Consider the following 13,693-nt stretch of genomic DNA (forward strand, 5'->3'; position numbering starts at 1 on the left):
ACGGTATCCACCCTTGCCTTCCACACACACATCAATTCGGCCTGCTATAATAAACACAACTTAGAAACTTGCACTATTATGGGAAGAAGTTACTGGGTAGCCACCAATTTGGGAAAAGGAGGGTGGGCTCCATCGGCATACCAAAATTATCCAGTAGGAGAGACACACCTCTGCTTCACAAAAGAAGGTATGTGGGGATATTCAGATCAGGGAGGAGTGCAAGATCACTACAAGGAGGAATTGATAAAAAATATAACTAAGGTGTTCAAAGGAACAAAGACAAACCATGGGAGAAATTTTAACTTGTATGAGAAAATAAAACAACAACTCAGAGAACGGGACTTACTCACCTTGGGAAAGAATTTATTTGTAGAATTAATGAAAGAAATTACTACTGAACTGAACTTAACTCACTGTTGGATCTGTGGAGGAATGCAAATGACTGAACAATGGCCATGGAGGGGGGAGGGATTGGGCCCAGAGCAGTTGTTACAGTGGAATCAAACGGAAATATCGAGGGGAGTCAATAGACCTGAAGGGTGGGTTCTAAGTCATGAGGTAATAGGAGAGGTATGTATAACACGTCAGGGAACTAACTTTACCCAAGATGTGGGGCACACCCCCTGTAAGACTATCCTGATTACAAATGCAAGCAATCAGTCTTGGTGGCCCAAAGCTCCAGAAGGATATTGGGGAAAGTTAAGTAAAGGTAATTGTATAGAGAACAATTTTACAGGACTATGCTGGTATAATATAAATAGAGCCAACCCATATGAAGAAGTAAAAAGTGTAAGAACCTATTGGCAACAACCTGAATCAGTTAAACTAAGCTGGAAAGCCCCAAATGGAATATTATGGATCTGTGGGAAAAAAACTTATAATACCCTACCAAAAAGGTGGAGACGGACATGCACTCTAAGGATTATCCAGCCTGCGTTTTTTACATTACCAAAGGAAAAGGGTAATAAAGTGTTAGGAGTTCCCTTGTATGAAACTTTGTATCGAAATAAAAGGAGCACAGACATAGGGGGAACACAAATATGGAAGGATGATGAATGACCCCCAGAACGAATTATTGAATATTATGGACCAGCTACCTGGGCTCAAGATGAGAGCTGGGGCTATCGCACTCCAATTTATATGCTAAATAGAATTATCAGGCTACAAGCCGTGGTAGAAATCACTTCCAACCCGACAGCCCGAGCAATGGAATTGATAGCTAAACAACTTACCCAAACTAGAGCAGCAGTAGATCAAAACCGACTGGCTCTAGACTATCTGTTAGCTGAAGAAGGGGGAGTGTGTGGAAAGTTTAATAATTCTGAATGCTGCTTAGAAATTGATGATAATGGTGAAGTAATTACTAAAATTGAAGAAGAAATAGAACGAATAGCCCATGTACCTGTACAAACCTGGAACTCTATGCTTAATGATAATTGGTGGAATAACCTGTTGGGGGAAACTTGGTGGAAGAAATTAGGATTTATGTTAACATGTGCATTATTAGGACTACTGTTCATCCCTCGTCTTGTTCCATGCTTCATTCGACTAATCCAGTCCGTGGTTCAAGGAATGCAAGTTGCTACAATACCAATAGACCCTGAAAAGGCAACAAAATTAATGGCAGTACATGAAGTACTGACAAAATTTGAAACCGGAACACGAATCAATGGGATAAAAAAAGAGAAGTGGGGAAATTGTGACAATTGATAAAAGATTCGTGTTAATCACAAAAGCATTGGGGTTTGCATAAACCAGAATGCTAAGCTCTGAAGTGAAGCATGGACACTAGATAAAGGAAATTATATGATTAAATAATTCTCTTTAAAATCACCTTGTGATTTATATTATGTTGTATTATGTTACATTATAATATGTTATGTTATGTTTTTCAAATAAGTTTTATCGGCTACCAGCTTACGAAATCGGACTTCCCAAAAAGCCCTTCCTACCTTTGTCTAATCAATACTGCCTATCCCAAAAACCAGACTCCCAAACCTTCTCTGGTGGTTATCTACAAGGACCAGATGGCTATCTGTGACTGATTATCGCCCGGAGGCTTTGTGACTTTGTGTAAGGATGTTTATTCGACCACCACTGCTTACCTGGCAAAATTATGACAGAAAAAAAACCCAAAAATTATTGATTACAAGGAGGAACCACAGTATAAGAAGAGGCTGCAAACCAAGGTTCGGTGGAGCGTGGAGTGGGCGGTGACCCGTCGCGTTCCCCAGCGCGCTGCTTGCTCTTTCTATATCAAATAAAGCAATCTAAATTTTGCTGAATATCGAGACTTTTGTCTCTCATTTATAACAAAAGGAAAGAGACTTTTTCCGGGGAATTTTGTTTTCACATGTGTGTTTCCCAAAGATGCATAAAATTCTTCTTGGTATAACAGCGTGTCAGTCTTAAAAATCGGACACTGATTGCTCCTTGTCAGATACAAGGGAGACTGCCCAGGTCTCGGCAGGTAAAATTTCCAGGAAATCTTTACAAACCACCACAATTCCATCTCCCCATGCTCCGTTCCGGGTCTCCCTCCCCTTAGCCCTCTGTCTGTACCCCAGGTGGGCAGTTCGGGCCCCCTGGGGACCCCTCTGTTCTCCCCGTCTCAGCTCTGGCCTCCCCCGCCTCTCCAATCCTTCCTCAGCCTGTTCCAAACTCCTTTGTTCTCCCGAGTCTCAGAATGCTTTCCCCGGCTCTGTCCCCGCTGCTCGGCCCCGGCCGGTCCCCTCGAACCCTCCGTGTCTGCTTCCCCGAGGAACTGCATTGTCACCTATCCCTGCGTGTCTGCTTCCCCGAGGAACTGCATTGTCACCTATCCCTGCGTGTCTGCTTCCCCGAGGAACTGCATTGTCACAGATCCCTGCGTGTCTGCTTCCCCGAGGAACTGCATTGTCACCTATCCCTGCGTGTCTGCTTCCCCGAGGAGCTGCATTGTCACCTATCCCTGCGTGTCTGCTTCCCCGAGGAACTGCATTGTCACCTATCCCTGCGTGTCTGCTTCCCCGAGGAACTGCATTGTCACAGATCCCTCCGTGCCTATTGTGATCGGAATCCACAATAGGAGGCCCTCTCTCGTCATGACATCAAGGAATTCAGACAAGATATAAAGAGGAATGGTTTCTCCTTATTTTGAGAATACGATATAAAGTATTTTTAATTCCTATGATCTCACTCCCACAGATTGCCGTAATGTGCCTTCCCTGATTTTAACCAATTCTCAATATCTCTTGTGGGATTTGGAGAGGAGAAAGCACCTGAACAGACGAGGTGAAAGTTGTGCTGGCAGTCCCAGTGCTCAGCTCACAATTGCTCACTTAGCTGGAGATTCACCGTATGACAAGCGCCAGGCTCAGGCTGTGCTGCCCAGAGCTGCCTCAGGAGATGTCAGGAACGCTGTGAGAAAGGCTTTACGTGCTGCAGAGCCAGCTGGGAGCCGTGCTTTTTCTACAGTAATGCAAGGCGAGACTGAAGCTTAGAGTGCTGTCCTGGGGTGACTTTGGGATGTTGAATTGTATCCCCATTTGTCTGTTTAGCCCAGAAATAAGGTTTGTATCTTTATGGCTGTTTTGAGTGAAGGGGGGAAGGAGAAGCAGTGGAATGTCTGCGGGGGTTGTTTTCAAAACATAGAGATCAGAGTTTCATCCCTTTGTCCTCTTGTGAAAAACACGCTTCACTGTCCCGGTAAAATTTAAAAGGTTTAATAAAAAGACAATAGGAGACAAAAATAAAGGAAAGGGTTAAAACGGCCGGGTGCTTGGCATGCTGCCAAGAGCACACGGCTGCTTCGGAAGTGCCCCTTTAAATACGTTTTACAATACATCAATCCATTGCATCTTTATAGTCTTGCTTGCATAGTCAAACTTTTTCTGGGAGCCGTTTAGCATGGCCACTGCTTGGGTCCGCCTTTTTAGAGCATGCGTCTTTCTTGGCTTGTGGTTTTCATTTTCTTCTTATCACCTTTTAATTTGGGTGGTGGTCTCGGCCTTTTGCAGCCGGTGAGTGTTGATAATTGTTGTGTCAGCTGCAGGGTTCCCATCACACGTTCACGGGCTGTTATTATAAATAATCGGATAGTTTAAGTCTACTGTCTCAAAAAACTTATGTCTAACTTTTGCTATTAGAAGAGAAAGAAGAAAAGAAAAAAGAACCTATATTCGTATAGTAAAGCTATTTCAATATTATACATATAGCATTTATCTCAATATTTGCAAAAAGCCAACAAGATGTCGTGTACTTCTAACACTCTGGACTGTGTCACCGTGGTGCACAGTGCGAGAGAGCTCTCCTTTGCTTTTAGTTAGTTTTTGACTAACTGAAGCAGAGAAGTTCCCTGGAAAGTTTTGCTTTGTTTTGGTTTTTTTTTTCTCCTGCAATTAGTTAAACATGCTCTGGACTGGGAACCCAGGGGGAAGCACCAGGAGCTTGGACCTGTGGCCACCAGGCCTGGGCTGCGACATTTTCCAGCGCTGGAGGAACTGAGAACAGACTGAGCCGAGCTACCACCCAGGGGAGAGAGTTCCTGGATTTGTCATCTCTTCAGAGCGCCGAGAGGTTTTGCTGTTCGGTATTGTTCGTTTGTTTCTTGTTTGTTTTTTGGTTGTTTTTTTTTTTTTTGTGCTGGGCACTTCTCTTCGCCGAATTTTCTTTCCGATCCAACTGGGGGAGAGGCCGCTCAAGCTTGCTTCCTGAGGGGGCTCTTTGGAAGATTTCTTTCAAAGTTGTCCTAAACCAAGACATTAATATAGAAGTATTAACTCTCTTAAGAAATTGAGATAATATTTTCTTAGGCATTTATCCATGGATGACATTAAAGCAAAAACAAGTAAAAAGAAAGTAGAAAAGAACTGAACTAATTGCTCCCGTCTTTCTCTACAATAAAATAACGGCATCTTGTAGTTTAAAGGAACGGATTTTAACAGGAGTTAGCACCATGCAAACTTCACATTCCTCATCTCTATATCAAAAGATTTGCATTTTACAATTCTTATAATTCCAGCTTAAGCGACTTGTTCACATGATTTCTAAGTGTTTTCCTGCGGACGGAACATCGCCCTTCCCCCACTCCGAGCTCCCCCAGCCCTCCTTCCCCGCAAGCTGAATTTTCCGAAGGGCCCCAAAACGACCCCGCCCCCAGCTCGCCTTGAAATAAGAGCGGCATCGAAAACACCGCCTATTCCATTTCCGGACCGAAACTGCGATGTCGAGCGGCGATCCCCGGAGCTCGGAGCGGCTCCAGCACAGGTACGAGCCGCGCTCGGCTGTGCCCCAGCCCGGGGCTCGCTGCGGCCGGAGGGGCCGCGCTGAGGGGAACGGGGCGGTTCTGGCGAGTTCCTTGGGCCGGCTTCCCCCGTGTGCCCCGTGCCCTGAGACGGCGGAGGGAGCGGCTGCCCGCGGTCTCGTCCTTGTCGCCGATCCCTGGGGACGAGGCGGTGCCGCAGCAGCGATGGCTCATGCCGGTGTCTCTCGGTAGCTCGGAGGTGGCTGCTCCGTGCCCGGCAGAGTTTCCGGCCGTGGCGCCCCGGGCTCGGCGCCGCTGCTCAGGCGGGAGGTGTCCCTGCCCGGCTCAGGGGTGGCACGGGATGAACTTGAACGAGCCTCAGAGCCCAAAGCACTGCAGGCGCCGAGTGGAGGCAGAAAGCGCCGCATCCTGCTGGAGCGGCTGGATGGACCTGGAGCGCTCAGCAGGCTGCGCTTGTCTCCGCAGGTCCGGGCAGCGGGGACAGCGCGGGACTGAGCTGGCAGCGCCTTCGTGAGCCTCGGTGTGACGCAGGGCCAGGACCAGCCGTGACCTGTCATCATGTCCCTTTCAATGGGTCATCCGCCTGGGTGTACAGCTGTTCCCGAGGCCGATCTCCAAAAGGCTTTTTCAGCACTCATGATGTGTCGGGAGCAAGGAGCTGTTTCTCCAGAGCATAGAGATGCTGGCTGTGAGCTGGAGCAGAGTGAATTCTGCTCCATCCCTGGGCCTGTGAACGAGCTGCTGCATCTCCAGGAGGGACCAGCAGCAGGGCTGACACACTTGCCAGGGGCGCAAGAAGGCACTTGTCATAAGCAGGGGGATACCACTTTTGAGTGTGCAGTGGGTGAAGGTGTGGAGAATGGAATCTGCAGCAGGGATGGCAGTGTGAGGGAGCCCCTGGATCCCCAGGGCACATCAGCAATCGGCCATGTACACAAACGCATCCTCAGGAGATTACCAGGTGAGTGCAGGGTGTCCCTGGCTGTCCCCACAGCTGTGTCCCTGCCCGTGTCCAGGCTCTTGGCTCTCTGGCTGCCAGCTGAGGGAGGGAGGGAGGAGCAAACAGGCTGAGAGGTCCCTCCTGTGCTCGCCGGGCACTGGGGGAGCAGCTTGGAGGGCGGGCTGTGGTTGTGGCAGCCAGCAGCTCTTTCCTGCTGCAGGCGAGTGGTTCAGCTGCCATCCCGTGCTCACCTCGGCGCTGATTGTGCTCCTGGTGCTGGCGTGGTCGGTGGCCTTGGCTGTGCAGTCAGGTAAGGGAGGGGCAGCAGCCTGGGCCCAGCCCCTCGGGGCAGAGCGGGGTCCCTGCTCCCTGCACAGGGCAATCCTCACACCTTCTCCTCTTCCCCTGCAGCACCACAGCTTCCAGTTCCACCTGCGACTCCGCCGTTGGTTCTGGGCTGTCCCCGTGGCTGGGTTGGATACAATGGAGTGTGCTACTACTTCTCAAGTGATTCCAGAAGCTGGGATCAGAGTCAAGAGCGGTGCTCCGAGCACGGGGCCTCGCTGGCCATTCTGAAGGAGGAGGAAATGGTGAGTGAGGGGCTGCGGGCGCTGTGGGGTGTCTGAGGGGAGCCTGGGGGTGCTCGTGGTCCGGGCTTGGTGCTGGTGGGGCTGGGGCTGCAGCCCTGTGCCGGGGCCTTGCAGGGAAGGAGCCCCGGGGCCGTGTCCCCCCGAGGGGCCGGGGCAGCTCCCACTGCTCTCTCCTTGGCAGGATTTGTTCTTCCGCCTCCGCGGGAACGGCGATTACTGGCTCGGGCTGCGCAGACGGGGCGAGCAGCTGCAGTGGGAGGACGGCAGCAGCTTCAGCTCCTCGTGAGTGCCGGGGAGCCGGGCAGGGCATGGGGGGACAGGGGCACAACGTGTTCCCCTGGCATCCAGCGCTGTCTCTGCTCCTCCCTGCAGGGTTCCTCTCCTTGGCAATTCGGAGTGTTTTAGCCTGGCTGATCATAAATTCAGGAGTGTGATGTGCTCCAATCCGCAGCCGTATCTGTGCAGCAAGGCCCGAGCTCCCCTGTAACAGGGGGTGGGGAAAGGACCTTCTCCCCGCTGGGCAGTCCCAGCTTCCCCTCTTAGCCCGGCACAGGGCTGTGCTTTCTCAGCTGCACCCTATGCCTTGCACTTGCTCTCAGGGTCACCTCAGTGCCTGTTCATCGCCTCTGCCAGCGCTGGGCTGGCTGTTCCAAGGAGAAGTCTCTGCAATCCATCCTGCCAGCCATGCTAGGTGGAGTGAGGGGATTGCCCTCATTGCACAACAAATTTGAATGGGAAATCCAAATCACCCTGGGCTCTTGGAAATCATCACCAAATGGCCTGAAGGTGAGACTTTGGAGTGTCCTTGGAGAGATAGAACAGCTGACACGTGCTGAGGAGGAATCCCACTTGTTCAATCTGCCACCTGACTGTGAAGAACGGTCTGTCTGTCTCTGTGTCTGTCTATCTGTACGTTTGTTGCCAAGGATCTGACTGCTCTGCTGTGGGTGGAATCCCAGGCTGGAGCAGGACAAGGATTTGACTCCCTGAGGGAGAAGCTGTGACATGATGTGTCTGTAACCCCCATCCCTCTGTGTTGGAGTGTGTGAAACAAAGGCCTCTGAATTCTTCAGAGAGAGAGAGATCAGAATGCATGGATTGAATTAATACCTTTGGATGCATTAAAGTATATTAAGCCACTCATATATGAAATAGTGATAATAGCTTAAGTTTCAACTAAGCAAGTAAGTTTAAGTATGTAAGAATATATTTTAAGTGCCTTAAGAAGTAAAAGCCTTCGAATTTAGTATGAAAAACAATTTTAAGTGAGAGCTCAAGAACACGTTTCAAAAAGTCTCAGTGAGAGCTCAAAAAACATAGTTTTAGACATTATAAATATATAGTAAGAATAATGCTTAAATTTTCAGATAGAACAGTTATGTTATATGTGCAGATTATATATAATCTCTTGTATAAATAAAGTGGAATTCTAATAGTTCTAGAAGAAGTGCTTCAGATTGCTCTTTTTAGCTCACTGGGCAATATGTTGTCTTGGGGTGACAGTATGATGCCTATATCCCCAAATTGTCTGTTCTATTGGTGTTGGATATTAAATTCTGCAACTTTAAGACTGGTTCCAGGAGTGAAGAGGGGGGAAGAAGAAGTGCAGAGTTTGTTATCAGAGACTGCACTGGCCCCCCCGCATTGCTGCTCTCGGACTGTGTTGTCTGTGGTGGACAGGGAGAGAGAGCTCTCCTTTGCTCTTGGTTAGTTTTCTGGCTAGCTGAGGCAGAGAAGCCCCCTGGATTGTTTCTCTTTCCCTTTTTCTGTTTTCCTGAAACTGTTTGAACCTGCTCTGGACTGAAAACCCAGAAGAGCACCGGGAGCTGACACCTGTGGCCCACCAGGCCTGGCCTGGGCTGTGACATTCCCCAGCACAGGAGGGACTGAGAGCAGACTGAGTGAGCCGGGCAGCCCAGGGAGAGAACTCTTTTAAATCTGCCATCTCCTCGGAAAGGCGAGAGGTTTTGCTGTTTGATATTGTTAATTTTTGTGCTGGGAGGTGTGTTGCCTGTTGAATAAACAGTTTTCTTTTTTTTCCACTTCTCTCCAATTTCTTTTCCTTTTTTCCTAGAGGGACCTCATTCAGAGGTTTCCTCCCAAATTTGTCCTAACCAGGACAATAAGAATCCGTGCACTGGGGAGAGACTCTCTGTCCCTCTTCTTTCTCCTCCCTGCCATCATCATTGCCCAGAAGAAGACAGGAGCTGCGCCTGCAACTTCGGCCCTCCCGGGGCCTTGCACGGCAGAGCTGCTTCTGCTCCTGATCGGGACTGTGCTGCTATTTGGGACTCTGTGCTGAAAGCTTTTAGCACGGACTGGAACACTTGGGCCTCTTTGCCTTTTGGGAACTGCCGTGCCTTTACAATAAACAACTTTATAGCAACTAACAACTGCTGAGCTCTTTTGAGGATTCAAACCCACAAAAATCCTGACACCTCGAGCCTTTTCTGATGTGTTCTGTACCTGCTCAGGGTGAGGAGGAGAGGGACAGAGCGGTTTTGCTGGCACCAGGCACCTGGTGTATTTCTGTTTTAATTTTTCCTAGTAAAGAACTCTTATTCCTATTTGCATACCTTTGCCTGAGATCCCCTAAATTTCAAAATTATAACAATTTGGAGGGAGGGAGTTTACATTTTCCGTTTCAAGAGAGGCTCCTGGCTTTCTTAGCAGACACCTGTCTTTCAAACCAAGACAACTCCTTTGAAGTAACAGACGAGGCATCTCTGCTTTTAATTTTGGGAGAATTTGTAGTGAAGGAAGGCTGATGGAATTAAATAGGGAAGACAAGTGTGGTGTGCTCCCATTCAAGAGATTTCTATTGAAGTATATTCTGAAGTTAACTGGTTAATTTTCCCTTATTGTCGGTGTTCAAACTGGGGCAATTCCCATTCAATACCCTGCAATATTAAGGTTATGAAATTAAACAAACCTGCCTTGGCCATTTTTCCAGGGTTATCAATTCATTGGTGTTGGAGTTTGAATTATTCCCTTTTCTTTCAGTGGAATTTTCTCCCATTGTTATGCTAAGTAATTGTGGCTACACCTTAAAACGACAGATAATGTTCTCTCGTAGGGGGGTGGCTGGAGGGGGAGGGGGGTGAACCGGAAAAGGAAAGGTTGGACGGGGGGTCTGGAGCTGGGCTCTCTCTCTCTCGCTTGGCTCGTTGGAGTGGGAGGACAGCCTGGGCTCCGCTCTGGCATCTCCCCCTGCCATCCCAGCACTGAGATCCACGCTCCCTGCCTTTGGACATCGCTCTGCTGCTCTCCCATCTCACCCTACTATCTCCGGACACTCTGCTGAGCACCACGACCGACACCGTGAGGGGGGGAGTCACTTTCCCATCCCTCTCACCCCTGGGCTGCTGCTGCCATCACTCCAGCCCTCTTCAACTGCGCGGGACCTGCCCTGTCCCCACAGCACCGGTAACAGCACAGGGAGACGGCCTGCGGCCAGAAGGGACTGGAGCGGAGCTAGACTGTTCTGTTCTGTTGCCAATCTTAATACCTGTTGTTGTTTTATGTTCTCTGCCTTGTTGGATATCAGTAAAGAACTGTTACCCTTATCCCCAAACCTCCTGCCTGAAGGCTTCTGATTTGGACCTAAAATCATTAAAAGGGAGGGGGTTGCATTCCGCATCTCAGGAAAGGGGCTCTTGCCTTTCCTTAGACCATACCTGTCTTTCAAACCAAGACAGATTGTGGCCCCCAACGTGGGGCATTGCCTGAGGGCATTGAGAGAGGGGTAGAAAAGGGGATAACAGTTCTTGAATTACTCAAGCTTGTGGTAGGTGACACCATGCTGTCCAGCTTACCCTGGATTGGCCTCCATGTGGTCACTGCTATATCTCTCCCATTTTCAAGCCCTTTTTTAAACATGAGTTTCATAACCAAGGTTACTGTGGCTATTATCCGGTTTTTGTGTGGGTTGATCAGTTGAGGAATTCATGGATTTTTAATTTTCTCTGGAAGATGGCCACATGGATTCAGAGCTATCGCACTCTAAGTGTGTGTTTCTGGGGCTACTTCAATAATGGTACTTACTGTGAGGAAGTGGCAGCAGGTGAAATTTTTTCCCAACCCATCACAGGGTTTTTGAAGTTCACCCCATCAGTCTTCACGGGGTTCCAATCCGCTTTAAATGCTAATGATGATATATTGTGGCTAGTGTTGCTTATATCCCTGTTCAACCTGTTCTATCTAACATTCAGAGATAAGGGGAGATTGACTTGGATAACAACCCTGATACCTACCCCAGGGATTAGTGATGTTACCCCAGAGCCTGATCCTGTCCCAGAGACTAGGGAGGTTACCCCAGAGCCTGATCCTGTCCCAGAGACTAGGGATATTACCCCAGAGTTTGACCCTGCCCCACAGCCCACCTCAGAAAGGAACCACCCAGAATGGGTGGGGGTGCTAGCAAAGGAGATATGTGAGATGGGCCAGATGCTGAAGGAGTACCTCTCCCCAGCTGGTGGGAAACCCTCCCCCTGCCTTAAAGAGGGAGACTCTGATGGTGCAGCAGTGGGACCCACAGATGTTACATCTGTCCAGGTTCCAGCTGAACTGCAAGGGCACTCACAGCCAGCAGCAGTTGCCCCTGTGGAAACTAGGAAGTCTAAGATGAAAACAAGGCACCTCCATAATAAGGGTCAGGAAGGGGGCCCCTCACAACCAGCAGGGGAGCCAGAAGTTGAGATCATCACCGAGTCCCTGTCATACGAGAGTCTCCGTAACCTGCGAAAAGACATTGTACGACGGGGCCGTGAGGCTTTTACAACCTGGTTACTGCAGGTCTGGGACCTTATGGGTACAGGTGTGCAACTGGATGGTACTGAGGCAAGGAATTTGGCAGCCTTGACCCAGGACTCAGGTGTGGACCAGGTATTTGTAAGGAAGACAGGTCTCCTTTCCCTCTGGGAGCGACTTTTAATGAGTGTGAGAGAGAGATTTGTCCACAGGGAAAGAATGCAGGAGTACCACCAGGGAACACGTTGGAATACCCTTGAGGAAGGGATCCAAAAGCTGAGAGAAGTGGCAGTACTGGAGGTGCTCTTTGGGAGGGATGGACAGCATGACAATGACCCTGACAAGGTCAGGTGCACAGGGCAGATGTTGTGGAATCTGGCAAACCTGGGCCCATCTCAATATACCCCCTTTATTGCAATGATTGATGCTGATACCAACCAAGTGACAGTGGGTTCTGTTGCCAACAGGCTCAGGAATTATCAGAGTATGATGGCTGGCCCAATGCAGGCTCATGTCTCTGCTGTGGCTAAGGACCTCAGAGAGGAGTTTAAGGAGGAGATGAAGGAGATAAGGGAAGAGGTGAGGAAGATCAGTGCAGCACCAGTGCGAGTCATGGACCCCAAAAGTAGAGCCCAACGCCCCCCAGCGAGGGAGAGAGGGTACACCCCACGTGCTGACCTGTGGTTTTTTCTATGGGGAAGACATGAGAAGGTGGGATGGGAAACCCACTTCTGTCCTGGCAGCACGGGTGCGCCAACTCAGGGAGGGGAACACCAACAGAGGGAACTCCACTAAAGTGAGGGTAGCCTCAGCCTCCCATGGAGGTGCAGGGTATTACAGAAGGGAGGATGATCTGTCAGATCCCCTTGAAGGAACCTCCAGTATGTATGCCCAGGAGAGAAATAATAACCAGGGCTAGAGGGGCCCTGCCTCTAGCCAGGGAGAGGCACGGGAAAAACGGATCTTTTGGACGGTGTGGATCCGATGGCCTGGCACATCAGAGCCACAGGAACACAGAGCATTGGTTGACACTGGTTCACAATGTACATTAATACCATCGGGACATGTCGGAAAGGAACCTGTTTCAATTGCTGGGGTTACAGGGGGATCTCAGAAATTGACTCTGCTGGAGGCTGAGGTGAGCCTGACTGGGAAAGAGTGGCAGAAACATCCAATTGTGACTGGCCCAGAGGCACCATGTATCCTAGGTATAGACTTCCTCAGGAATGGCTATTACAAAGACCCAAAGGGACTCAGGTGGGCTTTTGGAATAGCTGCTGTGGTAGCAGAGGGCATTAAGCAGTTGAACACCCTGCCTGGGCTATCAGAAAACCCATCTGCAGTGGGACTCCTCAGAGTGAAAGAGCAACAGGTGCCAATTGCTACCTCAACAGTGCACCGCCGGCAGTACCGGACGAATCGAGATGCCGTGATCCCCATCCACAAGATGATCCGTGAGCTGGAGAGCCAAGGGGTGGTCAGCAAAACCCACTCACCTTTCAACAGCCCCATCTGGCCTGTGCGTAAATCTGAAGGAGAATGGAGATTGACAGTGGACTATCATGCATTGAATGAGGTGACTCCACTGCTGAATGCTGCTGTGCCGGACATGCTGGAACTGCAGTACGAGCTGGAGTCCAAGGCAGCAAAGTGGTACGCCACCATTGACATCGCCAATGCATTCTTCTCCATTCCTCTGGCAGCAGAGTGCAGGCCTCAGTTCTCTTTCACCTGGAGGGGTGTGCAATACATGTGGAACCGACTGCCCCAGGGGTGGAAACACAGCCCCACCATCTGTCATGGATTGATCCAGGCTACACTGGAGAAGGGTGGAGCTCCAGAACATCTGCAGTACATTGATGACATCATTGTGTGGGGGGATACGGCAATGGAAGTATTTCAGAAAGGAGAAAAGATCATTGAGATTCTGCTGGGAGCCGGCTTCCCCATTAAAAAGAGCAAAGTCAAAGGGCCTGCCCAAGAGATCCAGTTCCTGGGAGTAAAGTGACAAGATGGACGGCACCAGATCCCCAGTGAGGTCATCAATAAGATCACTGCAATGTCTCCACCAACCAGCAAGAAGGAAACACAAGCCTTCCTAGGTGCCATAGGCTTTTGGAGAATGCACATTCCTGAGTACAGCCAGATTGTGAGCCCTCTTTACCTGGA

At 49.6% G+C, this 13,693-nt stretch overlaps 2 protein-coding genes across 2 annotated transcripts in view; both read left to right on the plus strand.

The window, feature by feature from the left end:
* Positions 1–13,693, plus strand: part of LOC148222905 (early activation antigen CD69-like) — a 64,408-nt gene that overhangs the window by 26,015 nt on the left and 24,700 nt on the right. The window lies entirely within an intron of this gene.
* On the plus strand, positions 5,175–8,219 carry LOC148222908 (C-type lectin domain family 2 member H-like). Its single transcript, XM_088168537.1, has 6 exons — positions 5,175–5,247; positions 5,711–6,206; positions 6,406–6,495; positions 6,597–6,775; positions 6,957–7,057; positions 7,148–8,219. Exons 2-6 carry the CDS (start codon positions 5,804–5,806, stop codon positions 7,260–7,262), a joined length of 888 nt encoding a protein of 295 aa, XP_088024663.1. The 5' UTR covers positions 5,175–5,247; positions 5,711–5,803; the 3' UTR covers positions 7,263–8,219.

This window comes from Sturnus vulgaris, chromosome 8 (assembly GCF_052056855.1).
Source record: "Sturnus vulgaris isolate bStuVul1 chromosome 8, bStuVul1.hap1, whole genome shotgun sequence".
Classification (NCBI taxonomy): Eukaryota; Metazoa; Chordata; class Aves; order Passeriformes; family Sturnidae; genus Sturnus; species Sturnus vulgaris.

Excerpts from the sequence above, each read along its gene's own strand:
- LOC148222908 (XM_088168537.1), top strand. The coding sequence starts at position 5,804 with ATGTCCCTTTCAATGGGTCATCCGCCTGGGTGTACAGCTGTTCCCGAG. Across the intron at positions 6,496-6,596 it reads GGCCTTGGCTGTGCAGTCAG|CACCACAGCTTCCAGTTCCA; the intron begins GTAAGGGAGGGG and ends CTTCCCCTGCAG. Across the intron at positions 6,776-6,956 it reads TTCTGAAGGAGGAGGAAATG|GATTTGTTCTTCCGCCTCCG; the intron begins GTGAGTGAGGGG and ends TCTCCTTGGCAG.